At 40.6% G+C, this 27,609-nt stretch overlaps 1 protein-coding gene across 4 annotated transcripts; it reads left to right on the top strand.

The window, feature by feature from the left end:
• Window positions 1-9: 9 nt before the first annotated feature.
• On the top strand, window positions 10-27,609 carry SMPDL3A (sphingomyelin phosphodiesterase acid like 3A). Of its 4 annotated transcripts, XR_011140187.1 has the most exons (9): window positions 815-997; window positions 2,642-2,855; window positions 4,371-4,515; window positions 7,330-7,426; window positions 8,668-8,846; window positions 10,049-10,229; window positions 12,113-12,237; window positions 17,505-17,645; window positions 18,405-27,609. XR_011140187.1 is itself a non-coding variant. In XM_068938173.1 (8 exons), the coding sequence occupies exons 2-8, from the start codon at window positions 2,812-2,814 to the stop codon at window positions 13,727-13,729; spliced, it is 1,083 nt and encodes a 360-aa protein (XP_068794274.1). In that variant the 5' UTR covers window positions 10-515; window positions 2,642-2,811; the 3' UTR covers window positions 13,730-13,935. The 4 variants fall into 4 exon arrangements, 3 of the variants coding, with proteins under 3 accessions (XP_068794274.1, XP_068794273.1, XP_009676531.2); XM_068938173.1 differs by lacking the exons at window positions 815-997; window positions 17,505-17,645; window positions 18,405-27,609 and adding exons at window positions 10-515; window positions 13,418-13,935; XM_068938172.1 differs by lacking the exons at window positions 17,505-17,645; window positions 18,405-27,609 and adding an exon at window positions 13,418-13,935 and having other exon boundaries at window positions 772-997.

Here is a 27,609-nt window from a genome sequence, read left to right on the forward strand (position 1 = left end):
TGAATGGTAAATCTTTTACACCACAGTCGCTTTTAAACAGTTACTTTTCCTGCACCCGTATGCTCTATATAAAACATACATCCATCATAGAAGCTCACTGGCAGGGGACTTTTGCCATCCGAAAGATAAACAGTATTAATGCCAGATTAAACGAGGGATAAGCAAAGTGTTACGTGTGAAATGCCTGCGGCCCTATCCAGAGGGGAAAGTGATTTTCATCACCACAGATGTTTCACATCCCTGGGCCCAGGGGAGCAAAGCTGCGCGGCTGCCCAGGTGCGCGTGTGAGCGCCCAGCTCTGCTGGTCCGTGACAGCGCCAGCGGTTGGGCCCTGCAAGACCGCGTTCAGCCACAGCTCCCAAGCCCTTACAAGGGGGAAGCCCCTTGCTGCCGGTCCCGAGGGAGGCACAGAGGCGGCAGAGGACACAACAGGCCGGCGCCCGAGTGACCCGCTTCCTTGCCGGCTGCGACCTCCCACCCACGGCGCCACCGCTTTCCTCCGAGGGCCGCCTGAGGTGCGGCGGGAGCGGGAGCTCAGCCCTGCTCGCAGCCCGGCTGCCTGCCCTCGGGGCCTCTGTCCCGGCCCCTGAAGGTGCCGACAGCGGGCCGGGCCGGTAGCGGCCGCTCCGCTCCCCTCCCTCCGCCTCCCTGAGGCGCCGCAACCGCCACCGGGGCGCGCGCGGGCAGCTCCGGCCGCCGCCCCGGCCCCCGGCCTGGGGGGCTCGGCCCCAGCGCGGCCGCGCAGGCGAGGCGGCGGCAGCTTCCGGGCAGCGGCGGGGAGGTTGCCGAGGGCAGGGGCTCGCCCCTTTCCTCCTTGCGGGGCGGTCCCGTCAGCGGCCGTTGGCGGGCGGGCGAGTCGGTCCTGGCGCCGGCACCATGGAGGCGCGGGGGGGACGCGCGGCCCGCCTGGCCCTAGCCCTGGGCCTGGCGCTGCTCTGCTCCTCGCTGGACGCGGCCGCGGCAGCGCCGGCGGGCGCGCCGCCCCCCGCCGCAGTGGGTGAGTCCGCCCGGAGGGCGGCGGCGGCTGCGCGGGCCGTCCCCGCGCGCGGTGAGGGGCGCCCGGGCGAGGGCTCGGTCGCCTCAGAGGACGCAGGAGGGGTGTGGGGGGGAAGCCCCTGCCCGCCCCTGGCGGGGAAGGCGCAGCCGGCTCCCTCCTTGCCGCTAGCCCTCGGGGCGCGGGGAGGCCCGGCTGCCCTCCGCCCGTCGCGGCTCGGCGGCCCCGTGAGCGGCCGTCCCCGCCGCGGGGATACGCCCGCCTCCTTGCCCTCTCTTACCCAGACGTAGGCTGCTGCGTTTGGGGGCCCGCGTCAGGGCTAGCTTGCTTCAAGTGACTTCTAGACAAGTAAACGCGTTGCCCTCTCAGGTGCGCCAGGGTTAAAGAGGGCTCGTGTTTAGGTAGCGGGGTGCGCTGGCGCTGCCGGCCCCGGCGGGTAGGGGCAGCCCTACCCGGCCTGTGGGCTAGCAAACGTGCGCTGCAAACCCCGACCTGCTTTCGGTGCTGTCGGCAGAGGAGCGCACGCTCCGCGCTGCATTGCTTGCCCTTCTGGTACCAGAGCGTGTACAAGTGAGTGCTGTGAAGTCCTTTTCACAGGTTTTTTTAGTTGTTTTGACTCATACACGTCCCCACCCAAAGGCAGGGTGGCCGTTCCTGGGAGTTCCCATGTCTCGTGTTAGTAGTAAGTCGCAATGTGGTAGCTTTTGAGAGCCCTGGCTCTTAGCTTCCTGAAATAAATCCCACAAAAAGTCCGGTCATGTGTTGCCTGCTCTGCCACAGAGTGAGCGTGTGACCTTGGGAAAATCAGTTTACGTCTTTTCCAGTTTCACAGCCAATACACCAGATACACATGTTCCTCTTTCAAATGAAATTACTCTTAGTCACATACAAACTTAACTCATTCTGTCCAACGTATTCCTCTGCCTTTTGGTTCTTTTTTCTGTTCGGTGCTAACTAACAGTGGCTGAGAATGTGTCAGCACAGACTAGCCTGGAATATACTGAGCAAGTAAGGTACAGATACCTTCTCTTTGGTATCTGGTAAAGCCCAGTCTCTTTGCTACTGCAGCTGCTGGGTAGAAAAAGAGCTCTGAATTTTTTTCTCACATACAGTATCTTGTCTTTCTTTCTAGACTCTCATCTTTTATAGTAGTTTCCAGCTAGAGAAGGTCTGGAAAAAATAATTAAAATTGTAACTCCCTCTCTTTTCAGGTGGTGGAAGGGAGAAGGTCCTCTGTCTCTTCCTCTACTTTCCAGATTGCCATAAATGAGAAGGAGCTCCATTTTCCAGCCCACACCAACCTTCGTGTTAGGGTCTTTTTCTGATGGCTAGCTTAAGCCTATGCTTGTGCTTCTGTTTACAGTTGTCCTAAGCAGGTTTTATGAGTGGCTCCTGTCAAGAATACACCATTTTTCAGACAGGCTGATCAGAACCTTGTTAAATATATTCTCCTTATCAAAACTTGGAATAGCAGTAGACTTGCCTTCTTCAGAAATTGATGGCTGAGATTCCTGGGCAGCTTTAGTTTCAGCTGATAAATAGATTTTTTGTTTTTATTATTACTTTCCAGGCTACGCGAGCAGTGAGATTCTTAGCAGCCTGGTGGAAAATAATGTGTATTCATTAATCTTTATTTTCTGAAAACAGGGCAATTCTGGCATGTATCGGACTTGCATTTAGACCCGACTTACCACATCACCCCAGATCACACCAAAGTTTGTTCTTCTTCCAAAGGAGCCAATGCTTCTGACCCAGGCCCTTTTGGAGACTTTTTGTGTGATTCTCCATATCAGCTTATTTTGTCAGCATTTGCGTTCATGAAGGATTCTAAACAACAAATTTCATTTATGATTTGGACAGGGTAAGTGTTCAAGTCGCTGTGCAGTTAAAGCTTTTAATAGCTCGGTAACCATATAGCGCAGTAACTCACATGTTCACATTTGCACTAGCACATCTGAGTTTAATATCTCATAAATACTACTTCTGCATAACCTCTTTAGTGGTCTGAATGATTAAAAATGGAAGATGGGGTGAATATACAAGGCCGCAGTAATAAATATGGATCACCTCTGTAAACACTGTGGATACCGTTGAACTGTTCATTGGGACATTTACCACACAACTGTGTTACTGTAACTTAACTGAAGTGGTATGGGAAGGGTGGGAAGTGGTGGTGGGGAAGGGAAGGCCAGAAGAATACCTGGCTGTTTGGAATTAATTATCACGGGAGCTATTGGATTTTGTAGATCTTGAGGTCATTAAGTCAAGAGTGGATGCCGTTTTAGAAGATACCCTTTAACTAAACATTAGGTATTGAGTTTGTAAGAGGTACCTAGGATCAAGCGATATTGCAGATTGGGACTTCTAATATTAAACTCAGTGAATCAGTTTTTCAAAAAAGAATATAAAAGGTTACAGTACAGATTTAATTCCTGTATGGATCCTAGATTAGGCGCTAGTGGGGGGAGGGATAACAAACAATATAACAGATTATATCTCTGTCTTCATTACAATCACTCTTAGCTGCACATGCTTCTAATGAAGTTATTGCAGTCCCTCACTGCAATATTCAGGATGTGCTGAGTCCTGTCTTGTGTAAGACATTTCCTTCTTCTGTGCCTTTGTTCCATATTATTAAATGTACATAACAATACTCTCTTTCTTACACAAGTGTTATCTGTGAGGCTTTTAGGTGCTCTAGCAGTGGAATAGGGGAAAGAAGTGTAAAAGAGAAGCATATAGGTAGCTCTACGGTACCATGTTCTGTTATTTTCTAGGTATTGATAAAAGATGGCATTAATTTACCCTCATGTCGTAGCCAAATTCTGCATTCTACCATCACATAATTTTCTTATGTTAATGGATAATTACAGGGATTGGTATCTTTGTGGGTGTTTGGGAGAGAACTTGTCTATCTGGCAAGGTCCTTTTTGCTAGAGAGGTTGTATGTGTTATGCCACTTCATTTTGCTGGGGGGAGGGTGTTAAGAAATATAACTATGTAAAGACAAGGGAATAAATTTAACTTCCTGTACTTCATTTTCAACAGGTGTTGTTGAAGGAGGAAAAACAAACTTTCAAGGCTGTATAGATGATGAAAGATATATCATCCAAACTGCACAGTAGCTTAAAATATGGAGTTGAATTGGTTTAATTTATAGCAAGTCTTAATTTTGATGAATACGAATCATATAATAAACATTAGACTATTTGTAACAAGAAATGGCTTTGCAGAGAACCTTTCAGGCAATGCTATGATTTTGTTTAAGAGGTCTACAGTAATACTGCAGGACAGAATGTAAGCGTATGTACAGAATTTTGTGCCTTTCCTTGTTTTGCTAATAAATCTTTGCTAATAGTGCCTTCTCTGTTTTCAGAGATAGTCCTCCTCATGTTCCAGTGAAAGAACTCTCCACAAAGTTGGTCATTAACATCATCGGCAATATGAGTTCTACAATACGTAATTTCTTTCCAGATCTTCAGGTTTTCCCAGCCTTGGGCAATCACGACTACTGGCCACAGGTAAAACAAGTTTTTAGAAATTTGTTTCTGTACCGGACTGAGTGGATTTCTAAGCTCTCAGATAGCAAGTGTAAAACTGGAATAAGACTGACATTTTCATAATTATTGTTCTGGAAAGTATTCTACAGTTCTCAGATTAGCATCTAAAATCATAAATAGTTCCCATCAAGAATACAAAGTACATCTCTCCTTGTGTTAAGTTACCCAAACGAATACTGATGTTGAGTGAAATCTGCACGTTGCCCGAGATGTTGCAAATTTACTGTTAATCTTCTCCCATGGCTTAGAACCACCAGTTCTCATCATAGTTTATATACACTTATTTTTTCTTGCCTTTGTAAGTCATGCATGTGTGTACAGTAGCTTAGTCAAACAGAGATGATATTCTTAATGGTTCTGTCAGTGTATGGTAAGATTCGAGGCCTACTGGCAGGCCCATTGGGAATCTGTACACTGACATCACTTTCTTTTTTTACTTTTATTTTTTATTATTTTTCAGTTTTTACCAAAATTCTGCCAGGGGTCTGATAATGGTCCCGTACTTTTACAACTGTTATTAAAAAATGCATCTTTTTTTCTTTCCTTACTGGACACTTATTCCCAATGCTGATTTACTGGATATGCGGGCCATTGCAGGTGCGAACAGTGCTTTTTTTACTTTAAGTGTCTTGCAAATATTGTTCTTGGCATAGCTCAAAAATAAACAGGTACTGCATGTGTCCTTTAGGGTGCATTGCAAGTTGATCTGGCAGTTCACAGGACTGAGAACCGAATTCTGTTATTGAATCTGAGGGGAACAGAAGGGATGTTGAGCAGGTCAACTAAAACACTTTTTTTTGAAATGTGTAATGAAAATTCAGTGACACCCCCTTCAAATCCTCAAAAACTTTTGTTCCAGAGTAGCTTTCTGTGTTATTCATTAGGCTTACTGTGGGATATTTTGGCATAGTAGATTATGGCATTGTTATCCGTAATACATTGGAGTTAGTGATTCTCAAATCAGGATGCAGTAGAGGTGCCCAGAAAGAGGAAAGGGGAATATGAGAGGGAAAGCAAGAGCTGCGTACCTATCATATCTTGGAGCTGTAAGTGACCAAACCAAGCTGTGAACTTAGTCTCCCGTTCTTGTTCTGGTAGTATAGCTTTTGCCTGTTACGTGCATTGACAAGGGGCTAGGTTGGTTCATTGGAAGCCACTGGTAAAATATTTTGGTACGTACCACCTTAACAGAAGTTTAACTCAGGGCATTGTTTTTGTTTTTGTTTTAAAAGTCTTAACAGACAGTAGCTGTCCTTTGATATACAGGAAAAAAACTGTATACAATAATCTTGTAGACAGTAAGGTAAATCCACATGGCGTTACCCTATTGACATTTTGATATAGTATCTTTTCCCATGGACGTGAGTTTCGTTCATGAAATTAAGTTCAGAAATAAAATGATGGTCAACTGAGACCGATGGACAGCAAATAGTGTTTTGAAGCTAATTGGAATAAACATTCTAATTCTCTCCACAGAAGAATACACATAGGTGTATCTTTGATACTTTGTTTGAAATGGCAGACTTCACTAATGCACAGAAATGACATAGTTTTTGGTTATTGATTAAGAAAGATCATGGGATCAGAAATTACCTCCTGTGAGGTCATTTCAGGTTGCTGGATTTTTTTTTCTCTTGATGACTTTTCTCTTTCTCTTGTGGACGTATTTGGCAATGCATACCCTACACCAGAATTGATGCAGAGGGAACCACGCACCACTGTAGGCTGTCCCAAAGTAACTGTGAAGGCTATGCGCTTACTACGCATCGAAGAATTTTATTGCTCTCTCTTTTGTTATGACCTATCCATCACAACGATGTAATGATCTTGGGTGATTTTCCTTGCAGAGGCTGTTTAAAATGCCATTCAGGCTAATAAAGCATTGGGATACCTTTCAGATTGTATGTTGTGACCTTGATCTTTCTGAGTGGACCTGTTTCACATCCTTGCCCCTGCTTAAAACAAATTCCCAAACTGCTGTCTAATCCACACATTCACAGAATACTAACTTGCCTTTTAGAGCCTGGGTCCAACCCGCCTTCGGTCCGTAACGTGGCCTCTTATCTAAGATTAGTAGTTGCTATATCTGTTAGTGAATGTTAACTCTGGCTGATCTGGTTTGCTTTCTGAAAGCTTTCTTAGTAACTAGTATCTGTACATCGCAAGCAACGAATGTCTGGACTGACTTCTGATTGCAGTACTCCTAGACAGAGATTTAGTAGTTAAACCTCTAATAAATTAGGCTGAGTTTCAAAGACCTTAGGAAGGTTAAGTTTTACGTTTAAGAAAACATACACTGTAATACTGTTCCTGCTTTTTGATGCTCCCCCCCCACCCCCACCCCCAGCACTAAGAATCCACACAGATATTTTAGGAAAGGCGAGGAGAGGCTGGAATCTTCCTGTCAGGGTTAGATGAGAGCGTGGCTCTAATCACGTTCTGGTACTTGGGCATTGCTTGGCTCAGACTGATAGTGCTAGAGTCCTAATTAGAGCTGGTGGGAGAAAACATTGACAAAACTTTATTTTATAGAGTTTTAAATGCTTTGTCATCAGAACTGGAATTCTGTGGAATTTTGGGGAGCTAATATGAATCCCAAGTAGTTTGAAAAACTTACTTGCTATGTAGGGAACCTAGGTTCACGCTTCTCCTCTAAGAAACCTTATTTTTCAGAATACAGACAGACTTTGAACATTTGGTTTATATGTTTGTTTAGTGATTTTTCTGTCTATTTGTCTCTATGTTAAGACTTAGGCAGGTTCTGTTCTTTCACAGGATCAGCTTCCTGTAACTACCAGTGAAGTTTATAATGCTGTAGCAGATTTCTGGAAACCTTGGCTAACTGATGAAGCAATCAGTACCTTCAGAAAAGGTAAAATATGGCAGCAATATATGGTAAAGCTAGGGCTTAGAGAGCTAATGCTTCTGTAGATTTATTCCCTTTATTTAGCTCAGTCTCACAGGATGAATCATCACAATAGATTACCTGAAATGATTCTCCTGGAAGAAGTTATTTATCTTTATGAATAGCAATGCTTATCTTCAGGGTATGTTTACTCTCTGATACAATAATTATTACTGCTTCTTGTAGCAAGTACAATGTTGTTGACTTTGTACAAATATGTATGAAGTATCTTATTGCCTTCAAGACGTCATAATAAAAATACTTAAAGGTATACCACTGTTAAATTTGTTGGTGAAAAAATGCAAGAAATGTTTCTATTCTGAGACTATTCAGAACAAGGTTAGGCACATACTTGTGCAAATTATGGTAGCAAATAGTTATGGTGATTATGCTGTTAATTATGTCATATTTGTGTCCAATATACTAAATTAAGAAAATATGGATATCCTTTTTTTTTAAAAAAAAAAAAAAAAGTAAAAGGCTGAAAAGCTCAGCCCAATTTCAGTCCGCTCACATGTTAGGGATTTGGAAGTTTAATCGATGTCTTGCATCCTGAATAAGAAAAGACCTTGGAGGAGGAGGAGGAAAAACACTAATAGCAAAATAAACGACTAAGGGGCAGATCTTAAGCTAAGGTATATTGCTGTAGCTCCATTATCTTTATTGTTATGGCTTTACTGAAGTCCCTAAACTATGAAGTTGCATCCATGGAAGAAGCAGATATTCCATGGAGGATTTTAGGAGCTTAGATTGATAGAAAAGCATGATCTTTACTTTTAATCATATCCCAGTCTGAAGTTAAATGGCCTTCAAAATACGAGACAAAACAAATAGCTCTCAAACAGTTCTTCCTGGAGGGACCTACATATTTCCAGTGTTTTAAGAAATGTGAACTTTTAACAATTGTTGTATCTCTCAGTGTGGAAGAAATGATACAGGACACTTCTTGCATGTGAGTTGGATAATTGCATGTGAAAACTGCCAAACAAACACAGAAGCAATTAGAAAATTCACAGTATTCAGCATCAACTTTTCTCACTAAAGTGTTACTGAAAACAGTTAAGGTGCTACGCATTTTGAATAAATAGGTCATACTCTAGCTTATTCAAAAGACTAAGACTGGATGGAAACTTTGTAAGTGCTGTGCTTTCATTCTGAGGTTGTGGCTTGAAGACTTTTTTCACGTGATGTTGATGTTATTTTCACAGGTGGCTTCTACACTCAGCTGTTTGAATCCAGTGTTAGCTCTCAGCCACTGAGGATAATCAGTTTGAACACAAATTTGTATTATAGCCCCAACAGTGTAACTGTGAATATCACCGACCCAGCCAACCAGTTAGCCTGGCTGGAGGGAATACTAGAAACCTCTTTGCAAAAGAAGGAAAAGGTAGGGACCATAAACAGAATGCATGAGCATTATTTTTCTTTGAAAAGAAAAAAGTAGCAGCAAGCAGGGAGAACAAAAATATAAACGTGATTCCAGAAGAATGTTAACGCTACCAAAGATACTGCAAAATCGGTTTCATTTCTATTGTTAGGTCTTCCCTGTATATGCACATTATGTACATTATGTTGCATTTAATTAAATTATTGAATAATATTTCCCAAATTTTGCAGCAAAATACCTTTTTTTTCCCACAGTATGAAATGTTCTAGAAGATAGAATGAGAATGCTTAAAGAAATAAGCATCTTACACTTTTGTTTCTTGGAAGGGACTGTGTCTTTCTACTCTTAAGCTTTTATTAGAAAATGGGCACAGTTAGATTTCACTTAATATTTTTGTATAATTGAGTGCCAAAAATAGAAGAGAGTTTGTCAACAACAACACTTAGCCACGCTGCAGCAGTTGCTATGATTTTGGTACTGTAATAATAATAAATTACCTTATCGTACTCAATTTTTGAAGTGAAGTTACAAAGGTATTGCCTCGCGTTTGATTGGTGGGGGGGGACTGGATCAGCAGCTAGACAGGAAAAGTGTCTAATTGGAAACCTATTTGTCTTCTTTTCTTTTTTACTAACAAGGAAAATGGTGTAGTAAATTTTTAAACATTGCATTACAATGGGGAGAAAGGAGAGACTTCCCTTCCCTGCAAAACCTCGCATCAGCATTTGTGGTTGGAACTTGGTTTCTTTTTCAGTCAGTAGTGGGTTTTTAACCAGTTCTTCCATGTTTCTGGTGAATGTCCGACCACATAGGCTCTATGATATTTTGAAGTAAGATTTTCTTACTCTCCCTTTGAGATGCTAAATTATAATTCTCGCACTAGTAATATATATTTTTCATTTGAAATTATTCATCAGATTTTCCTTTGGCCTAAAATTATGCATAGATATATCAGAACTTTTTTTTCCCCAAGAGGGTGCTGAATTGACTTAAAAAAAAATGCATTCCTCTCTTTCATTACGACTGTCAGCAAATTTCTGTTTGCATTTTGTGAAACAAAACTACTGCGATATATAGCTTTCAGAATGGCATTTCCAGGATAGCATTGATATGGAATTGTGTTCACTATTTCTAAGTTTTAGCTAAAAGTGCTAAGTTTCAAATTAAGGTACTAATTGTGTTTTCTGTATCTAATCCTTTAGGTGTATATAATAGGACATGTGCCAGTCGGATACTTGCCGTTTGTAAGGAATACTACGGCTATCAGGGAGTATTACAATGAGAGGCTGGTAAAGATTTTTCGCAAATACAGTGGTGTTATTGCTGGTCAGTTTTTTGGACACACACACAGAGATAGTATAATGGTCCTCCTGGATGAAGAAGGTAATGATGCTTGTAGACTCCTACATCTTTTTCTTCTTGGTTAAAAGCAAATTAATATTGTCTTGCATGTTGTTACCAGTCAGCCTCTGTAAATAATTTGAAAAGGGCTTTGGGAAGTACTGCTCTTTATCTCTATGAGTTCAAGCCACGCACAGTCCCAGATTTTTTCCAAAGAGAACCTAGTCTGCGAGGCAGACTATCTTTTTTTTGCTGAGGTCAGAAAAGACTTCCTAAGCTTCCTATTTGTTTAATGAATGCTTATGCCTAGACAAGAATTTCTAGTCTTTCCTCTTTACTTTTTCAGTCACATGGGCAAATTGTACTAGCCAGCTGCTATTGTGTAATGTGTCAAAGGGAATGTTCTCAGGCCAACTAGACATGCTCTATGTTCTTGTGTTTCCTGCATCATTACTGTGCCGCTCTGCTGAGTTCCCTGCTGCTTCAAAGTTAATTAAGATAAGGGGAAGCGGGAGGCAGGGGCAAGAAAATCTCTGCCTGTTGCATCTCTTAGATCAGCTAGTTTCCCTTCAAGGAAAGCATCCAGGTTTGAAATTTTTTTTTATTGCTCGGAAATACCTCAATTTTAAGCACAGCTATGGCTGTATGAAGCACTTTAACATGCCTAACAGAAGATCTCTAGCAAAAATAACCAGAAATGGTCAAATATTTTTGTCTGTTCCATAGAAGTGTGAGTGGTCCACTGCCTTGGTTTACGTAAAATATCTAAATATTAATTGGCTCCTGATTTATATTTGTTTTATATGGGCCCATAAAAGCAATGTCGGAAATGCCGACTGGGGTAAGTGTTCTAAATCATTTACCTCTTTATGTGGCATTTATCATGGAACTGATCTCCAGTAAAAAGGAATTCAACCAAAATGAAAGAACTGCTTTTTAACGATTTTGTTTTAAAAAGATATTCAAGACAGTACTATACCTATATGTTTTTGTATCATGTCCCATTTCTCTGAGGACAGCCTGATCTTGATGCCTTGTCATTGCAGTTTACAGTGTGTAAGTAACTGTGCTCCCCGATTTTGTTGTGTAGCCAGTGAACATTTCATGTAGCTAACTACAGTTGTACGCTGTCTTCTATTCACATCACTTTTTTCTTGAAAATATTTCAGGGAGTTCAAGACGCATCTAATTCTGTAGCCGACATCCATGTATTGACATACAGAGCTCCATTTTACCTCTTCCAGAAAAATCTGCTGATTTTCAAGCTTTCTAAGCTTCTGCTCATTTGTGGAGACTGACCTTGTGATTTCTCTGCTGTGATGCTGGCAGAGAAAGGAATAGTTAGAGTTTTGATTTTTGTTCCACAGATAAACTCTAAACAAACTTACCTGCATTTTCTGTCTATTAAAACCCTTTTTTGTCCTCATATTCCAGTTACTGTAAAGCTCAGCGTTGCCATAGTAGGTGCTGGGCTAGTCTAGTTGAGTGAACCTCAGAGGATCAATTAATGATATCCTTGTGTTTCTCGTAGTACCAAAAATACATACAAAAAATACATAAAGCAACATGCAAAATCAAGCATGGAAGCAGCAGCTCAAAGGTTTGAGTATTTCTTCAGCCAAAATATGCAAAATACAGAGACCTTACATATAGGCAAGACTATTTTGTATTGAGGTAGTTGTGGGAAGCCTCCAGTATGGATCAACAGAACTGATACACAGTGTATTGTTGTAATTTACCCCGATTCGATCTGTCCAGTGGAAGGATAGAAGTTCACAGTGATGTAGCTACTGTAGGGAGAAAAAACGGTTAACTTACCAAAGCCAGTCACTGCGATTCTTGCTGTGCTAGTTCTCCAAAAAAAATCTGTTTTAGAAAGAAATTAATGAAAGGAAACTGTTTCCCCATCTTCCCTTTTCCTACAGAACAACCTGTAAACTCCTTGTTTGTGGCACCTGCTGTAACCCCAGTGAAGAATGTGTGGCAACTGGAGTCCAATAACCCTGGTGTCAGATTGTATCAATATGATCTTCTTAATTATAGCTTACTGGTAAGTAAATATTTTATTGTTTAAAGGTTAAATATTTAAATACAGCCTCATTAAAAATTACAGCAAGATGTCAGTTGTTTCAGTATTATGATTGTTGCTGGTACTGTGACCCTAGTTGTTATTTTTCTGTCTGGGCAAAGAACAGGAAATCTAAAAGAGAGCTCAGTCAGTCTTTCTGTGGCTGCAGGACTACCCAGTATTTCTAATTATCTAAGGAATATTCTTAAGATGTAGACTTAAAGACATTATCTGGGCAGCATCCTAAAATTATTTGCAGGGAGCTCTGCAGCAGTGAAAAATGTTCCCGTGAATCCGGGGTTTATTTACACACCCATGTTATTTGCTAGTGATTTCCTGTGCTTGGGAGGCAGTCTATGAAACGGTCCTAAACAATGTAGAAGAGCAGATGAAGAAAGGTTCTTTTAACCATGTGATGCCTTTCATAATTATGCATCTTCCTATAAAGGGTTTACACTTTATAGGTGTCTGTAAATAAATGTAGAAGGAAAAATATAAACTGTTTCTATTCTATCGACTTGTAGTTTTTCTGGAGGTAGAGAAAGCAAATCCTGGATAGTTATTTTGGCTCTGGAGGACTCAGATATTCTCTCTGTAATTCAGGGTACAATTTTGACCTTGCTGAGTTCAATGACAGCACATCTGGTGACTTGACTGGGACTGGGGTTTCTGTCTGGAGATCTGTGTTAACATCGGATGCTCCTTTCTTGTGCAGATTTCACTCCTTCATCTTTGTCTCTCCCTTTCCCCGAGTTCTTCCTGGGCTATTTTTTCTTTGTCTGTTCTGCCTTTCCAACAATGCCCATAGAAAAGAAAATTCTGGCTTTCACCCTTTTGCCCCATGCCTATACCAGGCATGAGCATAGTGGAGTTTGGTTTACAGTTTGGACAGCAAAAAACTCTTAACAGTGCAACTACTGCTGCTTGTCACTCCTTTTTCTTCTCCCCATCCCCCCACCATTATCGCATGGCAAGTACCGGCTTTGGGTGTAAGCCCAGCTCTTGGGCTCTTGGGGTGGGACATGACCTTCTATTCAGTTGTGAATAATGAGGAGTGACAGCTTCCTAATCAATATATCACTCTAGAGGCTTAATGAAGCAGGGAAGAAAGCAATACGGCCATGCTTTTTTTTTTTTTTTTTTTTTTTTTTTTAAACTGTAGGATCTTTGGCAGTTTTACTTGGACCTCAGAGACGCCAACAAGAAAAATGAATCAAACTGGAAATTAGAATACATCCTGACTAAAGCTTACGGTGTTGAAGACTTGAAGCCAGAAAGCTTATATGAAATAGCCAAACAGTTATCTGTGCCACACAGCAGACTGTTTGAGCAGTATTACAGTAACTTCATTGTGAGTTATGACAAAACCATTGTCTGTGAAGGGGGATGCAAAACGTGCCAGATATGTGCAATCCAATATTTGGATTATTCCTCATACGCAGATTGTATCAACCGGGAAGCACTGTGGAGATGAAGTCTCCAGTGCAATCTGTGCTGATACCAACTTTAGCCTGTGATTTTAAAGAACCTGCTCATCCTCTCACTCAAGGACTGACATGCTGATATGGAGCCTGTGGATCTTCACTGAATTTCAGGGGAACAATAAATCTCCCCATTTTTTTTCCTTCTTTTAAATATATTTTCCTTCCACATCTAAATAAAAGCTGATTGATGAAGTAATAGCGGCCAGATATTTTGCTGTTGTTCAAGGTTCCTCTGCCCTCTGTATCAGGCATCACAGTATATGGGAACAGCAGTTACTCAGTTCTTTGAAAATCCGGGTCTCACTTATCAGAGCATGTCAAGGTAGGCAACGTACCCCATTTCAGACATGGGATTTGTATGGGGGTGTATTTCAGCCATATGCTGTCAAGAGTTACAAACTGAAACCTGCAAAACCCACGCTTACTGACACTGGAGTACATGATGTTAGTGTGATAGCAGTATTGGGCATTTTCCTGTCCCTTACCAGGTTTCCTTTTCCCTTTTAACCCTCTAAATCCATGTCTCTATAGGGGTATATTCTAATGATAGCATGAATGTGGCTTAATGAATCACAAACCTCCGTCCTGTAAATACTTAGTGTACTTTCAGAATGTGCGTGATTGCCCAGCACTAAGCACTGCTTTCTTATGATAAAGCTGTGTATGCTGGTACTACTGCTATCAAATTTACATTCCTTTAAACAAACGTTTAAAGGAATGTAATATGCAGTAAGAGATTTTGCAACAGACCGCAAATCAGGTTTTAATTGATTGACTTCACTAAATAGATAGCATATACATTCTGTATACGATACAGGGAAGCATACACTTCTCCTGAGGTTTCTCAGATATTTTTTTTCATAAAGCAATCTACTTAATGCGAAGATTATCATGCATACCAATTTACAATTGCACAGACTACCTCTTCCTCATTTTGTGATTAGTTGTGTACAAAAGATGATACTGTTAAGAAGGCAGTTTATCTTAGTCTATATAACCAAGAGCAACCATTGCCCATTTTCTGTCACATCAAGAGCTATAGTGTGAGAACCTTTAGTCAATGTAAAGCCATATAGATCTTACTCTAGACAATATTATTCCAGAGTTACTGGAGCTATAACAGTGATTATGAGACAAATTCAGTTATTAACTTCTTATTTTCTTGAGATTAAAGCCTTTATTGTAGCTGTTGAGGAACTTTCTGGTTTTGTTTCCACTCGAGCTTGAAATGTTTAGTTGATGATTTCAAGAGAATTTTTCTAACTCTACAGTGTTCATAACTGTAGATACAGATGACTCAGATTTGTCATACATCAGTCATCAAAAGAGGAGATGGCTGATTTGCTGAGTTTGTGTTCAGAAACAAATCTTCCTACTCATGTCTAGAAATGTGAAATGTCTATTAATAAAGTGAAATAGGCAATCCTAGGTGTTTTAAATTTTGTGGGGAGAGGGTACGTGGACATGTAAACTGTTTACATCTGTGAGCTATCAACTCTGGCTAATCTCAGAGGTGTTAGAATAACCTCAGTTAATTTCAGCTATCCGAATAACTTAAGCTAACATGGGTTCTGCGTAGACTGTGAGAAGGATCCAGAATGTTTCAGTGGTGAAAGCTGATGATGCCCTGAATGTTGGATGCATTTCTAATGTTGGGTTTCTCATGATTTTGTTCATTAAAATATTTTTATGTAGCCAGTATCTTTTTCCCAAAGGCAAGCAAACATGTAAGTGGACAAAGTAAGAGCAACTGAGGTGATAGGATAGCTGAGGTTACTCCACTTTTTCCAATCAGTTTTGTTCAGTTCTTTGAACAACTGTTTCTTTTTCCATACTGGTTTGCATCTGTGATTAAGCCTGATGGCCACAAACCATCCCAGAAAATGCTATAAAAAAACCCAAGTTGTATTTTCCCACTACAGAATTTTTTTATTGCTTAACCTTAGGGAGAGCTGAAACATTGTAGCAGATTAGTAGCCACAGAACTCCTTAGGAAATTTAGTATACTGCTGATGAGTTCTTGGGTTTCTTGGTTCCTGGATGTCTTTTTTTTTCCCCAAGGTTCTGAGATTTTTTTTTTTATCACAGTAGATATTATTTAGTGAGCATGAGTGAATAAATGCCTACAAATTTCTAAATAGCAAGTTATGATTCAGTGGTTTTTTTTTTTTTTAATAGATAAAAGCTGAATTTATTTGGACTTTAGTTCAAGTTACAGTTGAATGGCACCAGTCAAGGAGGTTGTTTTTGTTTCAGCTAGCAGGATATATCCACTAGAGAGGTACGTTTAGCCAATTATCCTCCAAGATATACCCTGTTAAGCATGCTGGCATTCTCTGCTTCTCCTCTTGCAGCTATAGCCATGGGAGTGCAAGCATAACTGGTTGAGAAAGATGGAGGAATGCGTCTAGCTGTCTCATTTTGAAACTCGGACGTCAAACAAGGAGAGAACTTTTCAGAATGTTATACTGTAAAAATCAACAAATAAACGACCTTGACAGTTTAGGTAGCATTAGGGTATAAGGGGGGAATAGAGGAAGGCCAAGATACTTTTGTATCTGGTCCCTACTTTATTGCTTTCTCGATCTAAGAATGTTCTAGAGATAAGTTATCTTTTCCTGACAGAATCTTTTTAGAGGAAATATAATAATTAAACACCAAAGAGGGATGACCATATTAAATTTGTGACCTAGTGACACTTCTGACTCCAGTAGATCAGATTCCTGTTTCATACAATATTTTGTGTCCCCATCTTGAATGAAGGATTTAGAAGAATATTTTTAAGGTCACATTGGACAGACAGACAAATTACACCACCTGGTGGAGTAAAAAGCTTTGCATTTAACTAGACCTAAACTTGAGGACCTAAAAATAAGAAGAGTCATTTCTCAATTACCTGTATAGCATGTACTGCCATGTAGCACAGTTTATCTTGGGTATTAGATGATGCGGGACTCCTAGGGGCTTGTCACTTCAGGGAGCCTGAACCCTGAGGTGGGTGCAGATCTTTGTCCAGATCTGTGAAGAAGTGGAGACTAAGGAAGTGATCCTTAGAAGTCTGCTTGGCTAGCCAGGAGAAGAGGGATGTGCTGTAACCAAAGATGTATCCCTAAGCAAGCTGGGGATTCCTTCCGCTTAGTTTCTGTGCTGAATTCTTTCCTGAAGTTAGCTGTCTGCAGCCTATGTCTGCTTTAGCAAGTACTGCAGCCTAATAGGAGCTCCTTCATCAACAGGAGAGTTGGTGCCGAGGAGCTAAGGTCAGCACTGCCAGTTTCATTAGAGTTTGGAAAACATTAAGTACGTTCCTGAAGCACAGCTGCTAATTGAGTTTTAGCTGAAAGGAATCCAGTTTTGGCCTCCAAGAGCACTCTGCAAGGTGACTAAAACCCTGGTAAGTGGGGATGATCAGTAAATTCTGCTCAGAAGTGTGCTCCTGATCCAAACCAAAATGTTGATGCATCCGGAGGCCAAGTTTTATTGCTTTACATCGGGACACTGAGTTGTATCTGGATGTGATCTCATCACTTCTGTTGTTTTTCACTTCCTAATCAGAGGAAATTGAGACGTTTAGGGCAGATGGGCAATTAGTGAACTTACTGCTAGTAAAATTGAAATGGTGAACTTAAGTTGTCTAAAGAGAGAAATGGGTAACTCACTGCATGCAGTCCTTTGCGACTCATTTCCTAAATGGACAAGTGATGAGCGCATAGTATCTTGCAGAGTGAACATCTCGTTTAACGCAGTTCCCTTTTTTATCTCTACAAGGTCACTTGTCACATCTATCTAAGAATGAAATCTCTTTGAATTCTCTCTCATGCCCAGTCAAGAGGAACTATGGCAGTATCAATGAAGAAAGGGACTGTAACTGTATAAGCAAGGTTACTTGCTTTCCAGCTTCACTTTCTGGTAAGATGGAGACTAATTTTTATCTGCTTAACATGACAGCTTTCTGCAAGAGAATGCTGCTTTAGATAATTCGCTAGTCATCTGTCAGCTCCAGCTTTCTTGTTCTGCTGGAGGAATATCCTGCTTATGAATTATATCCAGTTTTGTTATTTGCTGGTCTGCAAAGAACCCTGGTATGAAATGAATGTTGTTCTCGTATGAATGTGTATGTGAAAGATTACAGCTGTAGAAGTTCAAAGAAAACGTGTAATGAAAAATTAACCAAAAATGTGACCCACTGTACATATGTTTAGCTAGCTCCTGATGGGTGGAAATGGCAGAGGCACTGTACTGAATGAAAGTTGCCAGTGCATTACTAGACACCTTGCATTGATTCCTGTGCAAAATGCGGTTCTCAGGGCTGCCCCTGCAGATATCAGGAGAGTGGTCGCGAATAGCTGTAGTTGTCTGGCTGAAATCGCAAGAAGGGAGTCACTTTAGCCAAAAACACTGAAAGCAAAACACCCAGAAATGTGATAAACTCCAGCTCAAGACGTGTAATGAAGCACTGGAAAGAGCACTGATGTTATTAAATGCTTGCTTATAGGTTTGGGCAGTTAGAGATATTGAAGTCCAACTAATGTTGCCTTCAGTTGTAGACCTATATTTAAAGAGTGTTCAGAAAATTCCTTCTAGTGTTTGCATTTCTATCTAGTTGTGCTCTGAATCTAGCTGTCAAATGTGTTAAACACTGGAATATTCCTCTGTCATGTTTTCCAGCTTGCAGTGGGTAAAAATACGGACACTGTTTTCTCAAACTGGATAAATTCCTTGCTGGATTTTGAAGTAACCACTTGGACAACAGGAATAATCAGCTGGAGAGATTTCAAGTGTGGATCCCGGTTTAAAAAAAAAAAAAAAGTTTTCCCTATTCTGAAAAACCTTCAGAGATTACAGTATTTCCCACTGGAATAAAACCAATACCGTTTTGAGATTTTGGGTAGGGAGATATGCAAAGTGTGGATTTGTACCTGGGCCTGCCACCTTCCCCCTGAAACACTTGCTGTGCATCTGTCTTTGTGTAGACTATGCTTTCTCCTTATGCCAGGAACTGAAGAACTTTCTAATTAAAAGTTTCATTGGAGCTGTTACTTCAAAAAATTCTGATACTGGCACAGCATGTTCCCCTGATAACTCTTAAGCAGTTCCTAAGAACTTCTCCCACACGTAATATAGTTTGATTGCTACCAAGCTACATTCTTTATGTCATATAAGTACATGACTGACTTAAGCATAAAAACCCAAATCAAAAGAGTGGAATTTGTGCTCCTAAGTCTTCTGATCTGATGCGTGCTGATTACTGTATTTCTAGGGAGGTGGGGTACTACTCATTTTTTAGATTTTGAGGTTTACAAGATAATTTAGAAATGCCTAAGGCTGCTAAATGATGGCAGTGCCATTAGGCTTTTTTACAGGCATCAAACTTTCCCAAACCTCCACTGTTCAGTGTAGCAGGATCTTCCTTCTGTATATTACCTCTATTATTGGCATGCCCCTCCTATGGGGTGGTGGTAAAAGCCTATAGTTGTGTTGCTCAAAATGCGTGGAGAGAGACTCTTCTTCCAGATGGGTATGGCACTTCAAAGCTCTTGCATGCTGCTCTGGCTTTTTTATACCCTATAAGATAGAAAGTGTTCATTTTTAGATACTTTTGAAAAGTCATCCCTGGCTGACTTCTCATTTCTATTTTGCTGGACTTTTCTGGATGAACTTGTCTCATGTATTAGAATATTTCATACCTATGAAAACTGCCACCTGCCACAAAGTTTGTTTGTTTGTTTGTTTTTAAACTAGTTGAAACCGGAGAGTTCAGTGAAATATCCTGTTCGAAGAGTCTGATGTTGTTGCAGCTGATGGTAGCGAAGCGTGCTTTTTACCTAGCCTTAATTGAGACACTGCAAAGAACATTTAACTTAGCCTCACAGGAGGGGATATTTGGTGTTGTTTTTACATCAACCTAGCTGAAACCTTCCAACATTTCTAACAGACTTTGTTGATAGCTAACCAGACCTATTTCAAGCTGTCTGTTCTTACCGAAGTCTCCTCATTTGTCTTTTTAAAAAAAATAGTTGAAAGTATTTATTCAGAGCTTGAAATTCTAGACAGGCACAGGATTTTGCTTGGAATCATTGCCAGTGTACCATGGAGGACTTGTCTCTAGTATTTTTTGTGTTTCTCCCCCTTCCAGTCCCCTGGCCAAAGCAAATTGCTGCTAAGCAGTGTCAAGAAACCATAGCAACTATCTTGTGACAGATCTAAGGAGGTTTTGTTCTTTAGAGGATCCATTAATCACTTCTATTGCCCCCAGCCCACAATTCCCTCCAATGTGATTCTGAGAATTTCATGCTGAAAACTGTTGCTAAATATTTGTATGGGTTAAGCCTTCCCCTCAAAGCTATCCCTATGGGAAGTGTTGTGGGTTATTCATAGCGTGTGTGGCAGTGTAAGGCTTCAGGAATGCGTGGATTCTTATTACTAGGAGAAAGGAGTTTTTGCTTAAATCTCAGCAGGGGGAGGAGGAGCAGGAGCAGGGGAGTTTGCTTCTAGTGCAAAGGCAGCAGAGCTGGCAGAGCAGCAGGGGAGAGCAGAGCGTGTTTAGTGTGCTCATTAGGGCACATATCTGGGCCACCAGGCTGTGTGCGCTGGCACTGGAGACCTGTTCGTTGCTCAGTAGCTTCCTGTGCCAGCAGCGCAGGTTCCCTGATCTGAGTAGCTATTTGAATGGTCATCACTTGTCCCCTTTTGATCTCAGCTGAGCTCTGTACTAATTCTGTTAAATGTCAGATATTGCTTGTTGCTTTTTTGCGTAGGATCAGTTCAAATCAAAACAAATTTTCAGTGGAGCTCATTGTTCAGGATATGTCAACAGTTAAGCTTTGACTCATCAGAGCAAACAAAGAGTTCCCACTTGTTTCTTTCATTTACTTCAATGCCATATCTTGTGACCACAGCAGAAATCTAGCCCATTGGAGTCCACATTCTTGAATTTATCAGTTGCATAGATGACAAAGCAGTCACTTCAAACAGTATTGGGAATTCAGAGTCCAGACAAATCAATAATTAGAGAATCTGAATTTGGCCCTTCCTGTATCCTGATTTTCAGTATTTACCCCAGATATACAAACAGTAAGAGCCTTAGAAAAGAAAGTATTTCCATACATTAATAGTATTTGCTATTTTCATATGATTATATTAAAAAAAAAAAAAAAGCAATTGCTGTGTGGTCTGACAAGTAGGGGCAAAGTCTATTTTTTCATGTAGATTTTTCTACATGAAGGACAGGTGGTTTTCAGCTCTCCTAGTGTTCTGGAGTGCTATTTGGATGGAAAATTGTCTTACCTAATGATTTATGTGAAAACATGTCAGTGCTTCTCAATGCCTCACAGAGGTGTTTTCCCACACAAATTTGCATCTCTGCTTTAGTGTTGTCTTCATGTCTTTACACTAGGCTATATTTTGCAGCCAGTTCTCTTCACGGGATGCAAATAACGTAAACGGTCTGAGTCTCATGGAATGCCATTTCCTTTGCAGATACTTTGATTCTCTTTTGAGAGCCTTTACTGCATTCAAAGCCTTTTTGCTTTGCTTTCCCTCCCAAAGGATTTCTAAGACTGTTAGAGAGAGGCCTTGTGCTTTTTTTCTGTAGCTGGGGTGAGTTCTATCAGTGCCAGCAGAGGTGAAAATCTGTTGCTTCAGCTGTAGTTAGAAGACCGTTACTATATTGCTGCTAAATGAAACCTCGAGACAGATGCTTTTGGACACTGTCTCTGAAACCCTTCTTCTTAGATTTGTTTTCAGATGATAAATTTTTCTAAGACCTTGCATGTGTGTAGGTTGGGATGAGAGAACAATGTTAAATTACGAAGAGTCCAGCTCTGTATACTCCTGTTGCGTGTTCAGCTTGAAGAATGAACTCCACTCGTTTCCTTTGTTTAGGCATAAAAAGCACCTTTAGTTTGTACTAGCAGAGGTAAAGAGTGTTTAGCGCTTAAAAAATGTGACTTCAGGAATTTTGTTTTGTTCACATGTATGTTAGAATGTGCTCTTGAAGACAATTCCTGGAAATCAAGGTAAGGTGCAACAAGAAACATAAATTAACTGATGCTGATTGGCTAGATGGCAAATCCTCAGAATTTGATATGAATCCAGTGAAGTCAGAATGAGGTCTGAGTCTGTATAGTTTTAGCTAGGATATGGAGAGAGCAATTATATATAGACTGCATATTATGCTTTCCATTCTTTTGTTGGGTGCAAAATGCCTTTGTGTGTGTGTGTGTGTGTGTGTGTGTGTGTGTGTGTGTGTAATGTATGCCAAATACATATAAGAACTAGAAATAGTAATTTTACTTTAGACATTTTCATTGTGGAACTAGACTGGCCCTATACTTGTTAAATTCATTGCATCATTCTGTGCCTACTGTTGTGGTTTTCAGTGTCTGGCCAATTTTTATTTCAAGAATATCTTCATATTTTTGTCTGTCCAAAGTTAGTGAGACTTTGTCACTCACTGGTATGCAAAATTATAAACCACTTGAATTTAGTGGTTAGGGAATATATTTTCAGCTTTACATATACTGTATGCAATGCACAGCATTATTTGAAGAATCACATAAAATCATGAAAAATATCTTCTCTTTTCCAGTGCACGTCTCCAGGTTCTGAGAACTAGTAAGAATTTCTGTTTCCCTGTAAAGATGATAGGAATTAACTTGATCTCACTTTTTTATTCTCACTCTCTCTATTCTCCACTTATTTATCTTCCAGTTGTGAATTGCTAGCATTATGAAGAAGGCACACTCTTCATTTTGCTGGATGCTGTAAAATATCCACTAGAATCATATAAGAATTTGTACTGCTACTGCTCCTGGCGGAAAGCAGTTCTATAAACAGTGCGGTCCTTTGTTTGCCAGAAGCATAGTAACAAATGGATTATGTGTAACAGGCATCTATAGTGCCTTTATTTCATCTCCATTCATTCCCTACGTGTTTTGCACTGCTTTTAATGAGGCTGCCTGAACTATGGTAACCCCATGGTACATTTGTAAGCAAGAGATATTAGATGAATCAACCCCTTCTAGGACTGCATTATGAGGTAATCTGCTTTCATTACAGGATTTATTTTATAGGTGGTAGACCTCAGTGAGAAGACACTTTAGGCACAGGCAGCACTCTTCTGCTCTCTGAGGCCAAGTTCAGGGTCTGCGTGGATATGAAGCTGCTTTCCCACAGTCAAATCTCCATTCGTTGCATGGCTTGAAACATAACCTTTTTTGTGCATGACCTTTCCTTTGCTCCCCTTCTGATTCAGTCTCATACTGGAATGATTGATTGTCCTTTATAAAATACTTCATAGAGAACTATTTTACTTCCACATCAGCATGAAGGCTTGGGTCCCTACATATGAAACAAGTACAAAAACAAGCACCTCACATCAGAATGAATAGCTTCTTCTTCCTTCAACCTTTCTGAAGTGTGAAGATTTCCTCTCTGGAACTGGAAAAGTTTGTTCCCCTGGTAATACAACCCACTGTTGCAAAAAACAACCAAGCACACATTCATATATGTACAGATAGATGCCTTCTTTTTTTCTTCTGGAGGCCCCCATGAGAGTTTTACTTCTTTTTCTTTTTTTTAATATTGTTTGCAAATTTTACCATGAGAAAACAGGATTCACAAGTGTTAGTGCCCTATTTAAGTCTTTTGTAGGTTGTATGAGTGTAATCTGTTCTCAGGATCTTCTCTTTGTTCTGGCACTCTTCAGTTACTCTTAGAATCAAAAAGGTGTAGTTTTTGCATAGGGAATGTTGTTATAATAATGGAGATACTTGTATGAACAACAATGAAGTGGTTAAAAGAAAGCCACCTGAAAGCTCGTCTTCTCCCTCTCTGGAGACATTTTCTGTATGTTGCATGAAGTATTTAGTTGTTAAAAACAGTAGTTCAAGCTACGCTTGACTTTGTAAACAGGGAAGACGGTGAACAAATTCAGGGCAGTGGAAGAGATACAAGAGATGCTATTGCTTTGGATAACCTGCAGAATAACACAAAATGTTTAAGTGCTGAAGAAGTCACTGTTGTTAAGTTTTCAGATCTCATGCCTGGAAGGGTGGCTTTGCCAAGTAACGGTTGGTAGTAAAGTAAACTCAAGTTGAACTATGAATTGCTTAGTCTTAAGGAGATGCTTAAAAGCAGAGGGCTGCAAGGAACACCTTAAACTAACTGTCGTATTTGTTAGCTAGCACTAGTAAATAGCACAGCCCTGAAGTTAGAATCACCATGAAGAAAAAGGAAGAGGTCTTACAAGACAGCTTGATTTTATAGGAAAGAAAAAAAAAGTCTATTGATGAGGGCAAATTAGTTAGCCAAGAAAGCTGCTTGGAGGAAGACTTTTAATATTTTCTTTTTTTTTCCCTTTCAAATCAACCCCAAACATTTCTCTCCCTGACTCCATTTTAGATCAAATATACAGTGACAGGGTTCAGGGAAATGAAACATTCTCCAGTTATTCTGTTTTTATTTTTACTTTTTAGTAGAAAAATCATCTCCATTTTCATCTCCATTTTCCAAGCACTTTTAATACCTGTTTTTACTGGTACAGTTACAGTCACTCTACTGTTTGCATTTCCTTGCTGCCATACATGCATGTGTTTGCATGTATGAGCTATACCTGGGTAAAGAGAGACAGGCGTTCAGAGTAATAGCGGATGGATGGGTTTGCTCTACGTAATAATATCTCAGTTTTGGCTTCATCTTTTTTTTTTTTTTTTTTTTTTTTTTGCATCAGTCTCCAAGTGCCAATACTTGGAAATGAGAGACTGATTTGCCCAGAAGGCAACTCCTGAAGTCCTGAATGAAAGTGTTCATTACACTTTATGTGCCTGCAGTGTCATGGAGCTGTGGAAATAAGCAGCACCTGAATATTCTTGAGAAAGAGACTGTAAAAGAAAGAAGAACACAAATGTATTATGGAAGCACTTACAAAGGCCGATGAAAAACTTGGGTGGAGGGCTTTTTTAAATTAATATTTGTGTTGCTGGATGATAAGCATGGGTTTACTTGGTAGTGCTTTTCTGTTTATTTACTGTTGTTGTAGTTTGACTCTACATTTTAATGAGTACGAAGGCACTCAGATCAAGCGTCTGGGTACTTATTTCCATTATCATTAACAATTAATGAATTAATTTCCAGCATTTAATGAGATTGAATTTAAATATAGCACGTTTCAAGCTCAAGACCCTGGAAAGCATTTAAAAGGATGAAACTGCATGCTGTCAGATACCTATTACGAAAGTTTAAATGATACTATATCTTGGTAAGTTGTATCTGAAAAGTAAGTTGAATTGTACTGTGGAAGCTGATCTTCTCTTCTTAAGGTGAAGGATATTTCAGATAACATAGAGTGCTCAATTCTTTCCATCCACCCTCTTCTCTTTTCCTTTTAGGTCTAGTAATTTTTTTTGGAAAAATCTGGTTTTATGCTTCCAGTGTCTTGCCCCTTTGAAAATGAGTGGCAGAACTTCCATTGCTTTTCATTCACTCCAGGTCTGTCAAGAGACTATTGTGACGAATAAAATGTTTGACTATGTCACCACAAGAGTCAATCTTTGATGGGCTGAGTGAAGAGAGACTAAAGACCGGAAGAGTAAAGTTAGTTAACAAGTTAGTTAACAAACATAAATCCTGTATTGACTGCCTTCTACTGTGAAGGAACCTCAAATCTTTAAAAAGACCTTCCTGTGTCAAGAGTCTGGCAAGATTGCACAACAATAGCATGAGAACTGTGGAGCGTCTTTTTGTGATAACTTTTCTCTGATTATAAGAATTTAACTAACTTTCAAAGTTAAAACTGAGAAGTCTATCATGAGCAATCACCAAATTTTTGAATAAAGGATTTTTTTTGTGCTTGAGTACGATAAATATTTTTAAGCCAAAATGAAATGAGACATAAGATAGTTTTAAGCCCACTGCCTAAATGTTTTTATTTGGATTTTAGTAGGCCTTTAGATTACTAATTGTCATGCAAGAAACTGTGCGACAGTTGCAGAATTGAACTGTCTTCAGTTATCAGACAGCATGGACCGTGTTTTGTGCTGATACAAATTTTAAATAGTGCCCCTGAAGGCAATGAGACTATTCTGATTTACGTCAGTTGAGACTGGACTCAAACTCTACAAAATAAAAATGGTTTAGTGTTCTTTTCCCCTTCTGTGCTTACTCCCCCTGCTATTCACAAATTAACACAATATTATTCCACCAGCTGAAAGCTCAGTGATCCTAGGCTGGTCTCCCTCCATGAGCCATGATCAACACAAACTCCAAGCAGGCATTCGAGTGAAAGCTGGAAGCAGTCGCTGTGCGGAGTGGGAGATTCCCTTCAGTTTCATGCTTCACTGGCGCTTTGTTACTCTTTGAATGCTTTGCCCTTGGAGCCTTTGTGAAGAGGGCAGGGGCTGAGGTGGGTTTTAGTCGCAAGCCGATTGCTGCTCCATGTGTGGACAGAGCATGACCAGTTTGGCTGCAGCCAGTCACTGCAGGGCTTGGCCATTACATCACCGTCAGCCCATGGCTAAGCCAGACAGAGCCGAACAGGCTCTCGTTGTTTTTCTTCTTTTAATGGAAAAGAAGAAAGCCTGGGAAAAGAGCAGAGATCCCAGACCTTCCTTGAGAACAGCTGAATATTGTCTGCATAGTAATGAAGGGAACAGAACAACAGAACACGCACAACCTTTCTTCCCCCCTAAGACAGCACTCACAAAAGCAGAGTGTATAATCCAAAGACATGAAACAGGGCAGCAAAGCATGGTGAGGAAATAACCTGAAGTCTCACAACTCTTTGGTACAATTTATCAGCAGCAGAACCTGCTGAGGTTTCTGGGAATGTCAGAGAGCCAAAGCGTTTCTTGTTTCTGTTTTTCATAGCAATGTCCTTGCAATTGATTTGAGGAGTTTACATCAATAGAGCAACACAGTAGGAGGATCTCCATTAAAAAATGGTTATAACACATGGTGTGTATCTGTGAAGTCAGTTTTCCATTCTACCCACAAATTCAAGATGGGTACATACAGGTAGTTCATCCGTGTTTTCACAAGTTCCTGATACTACCTAAGAAAAAGTGACATCTTGTTTGTTCTATTTTGAAACTCAAAAGGCGTGTAATTTTTCCGTTTCTGATGACATTCTCGGTTGTTGCTTCTTTCAAAAGTGGAAAAATAGACTAAGGAAAATAAAGTGAAGAGTTTGCATCTGTTTTGGACACCATGAGCACTGGTGCCATTCCTCTCTGCTGGGAAACTGGTTCCATCACCTCAGTCCAGCTCCTGTGCAATGTCTGCACTCAACACACACCTGTCCGTTGGCAGCCAGGCTTACTGCAGCTATGGAGGAACACAGTTGTCATGGGAGACTGTGAGCATGAAGAAAGAAATGAGTTTCAGGAGCCACTGGGGAATTTGTCTGTCTATACTACGAAGGTTCACCCACCTGCATTGTGCTTGTTCTTCTCAGGAAACCAGAGCTGAGCACAGCTGTGGGGCAATGAGCAGCTCATGGTAGGTTTGTGCTGCGTGACTATTCTACCGCACCTCCGCTTGGCTGGAGTCTGCTTGAACTAGCAGGTTTGTTCCCCCAGCCCCAACTTTGTTGCCTAATTCCATTCCTGCTGCATTTGATACTCTTCTAAGAAGTCATCTAGGAGGATGTCACGTGCATGGCTAGCAGGGACTCCATTTGTGCTGAAGCTCCAGCGTTACTGTCGTGGAGCTGCACTAGTGATGATGGAAACATGTATCTGGGAATTCACATCTTACGCTACATACCTCAGAATTGTTGAGAAGCCTTCCTCTAGTTTGCAGCCACATTTTCTTTATTGACAGTCTTTGACCTTATGTTTTTGTGACAACATTGTTACATAAATTAAATAAGTCT

The sequence above is a fragment of the Struthio camelus genome, chromosome 3 (genome assembly GCF_040807025.1).
Source record: "Struthio camelus isolate bStrCam1 chromosome 3, bStrCam1.hap1, whole genome shotgun sequence".
Lineage (NCBI taxonomy): Eukaryota > Metazoa > Chordata > Aves > Struthioniformes > Struthionidae > Struthio > Struthio camelus.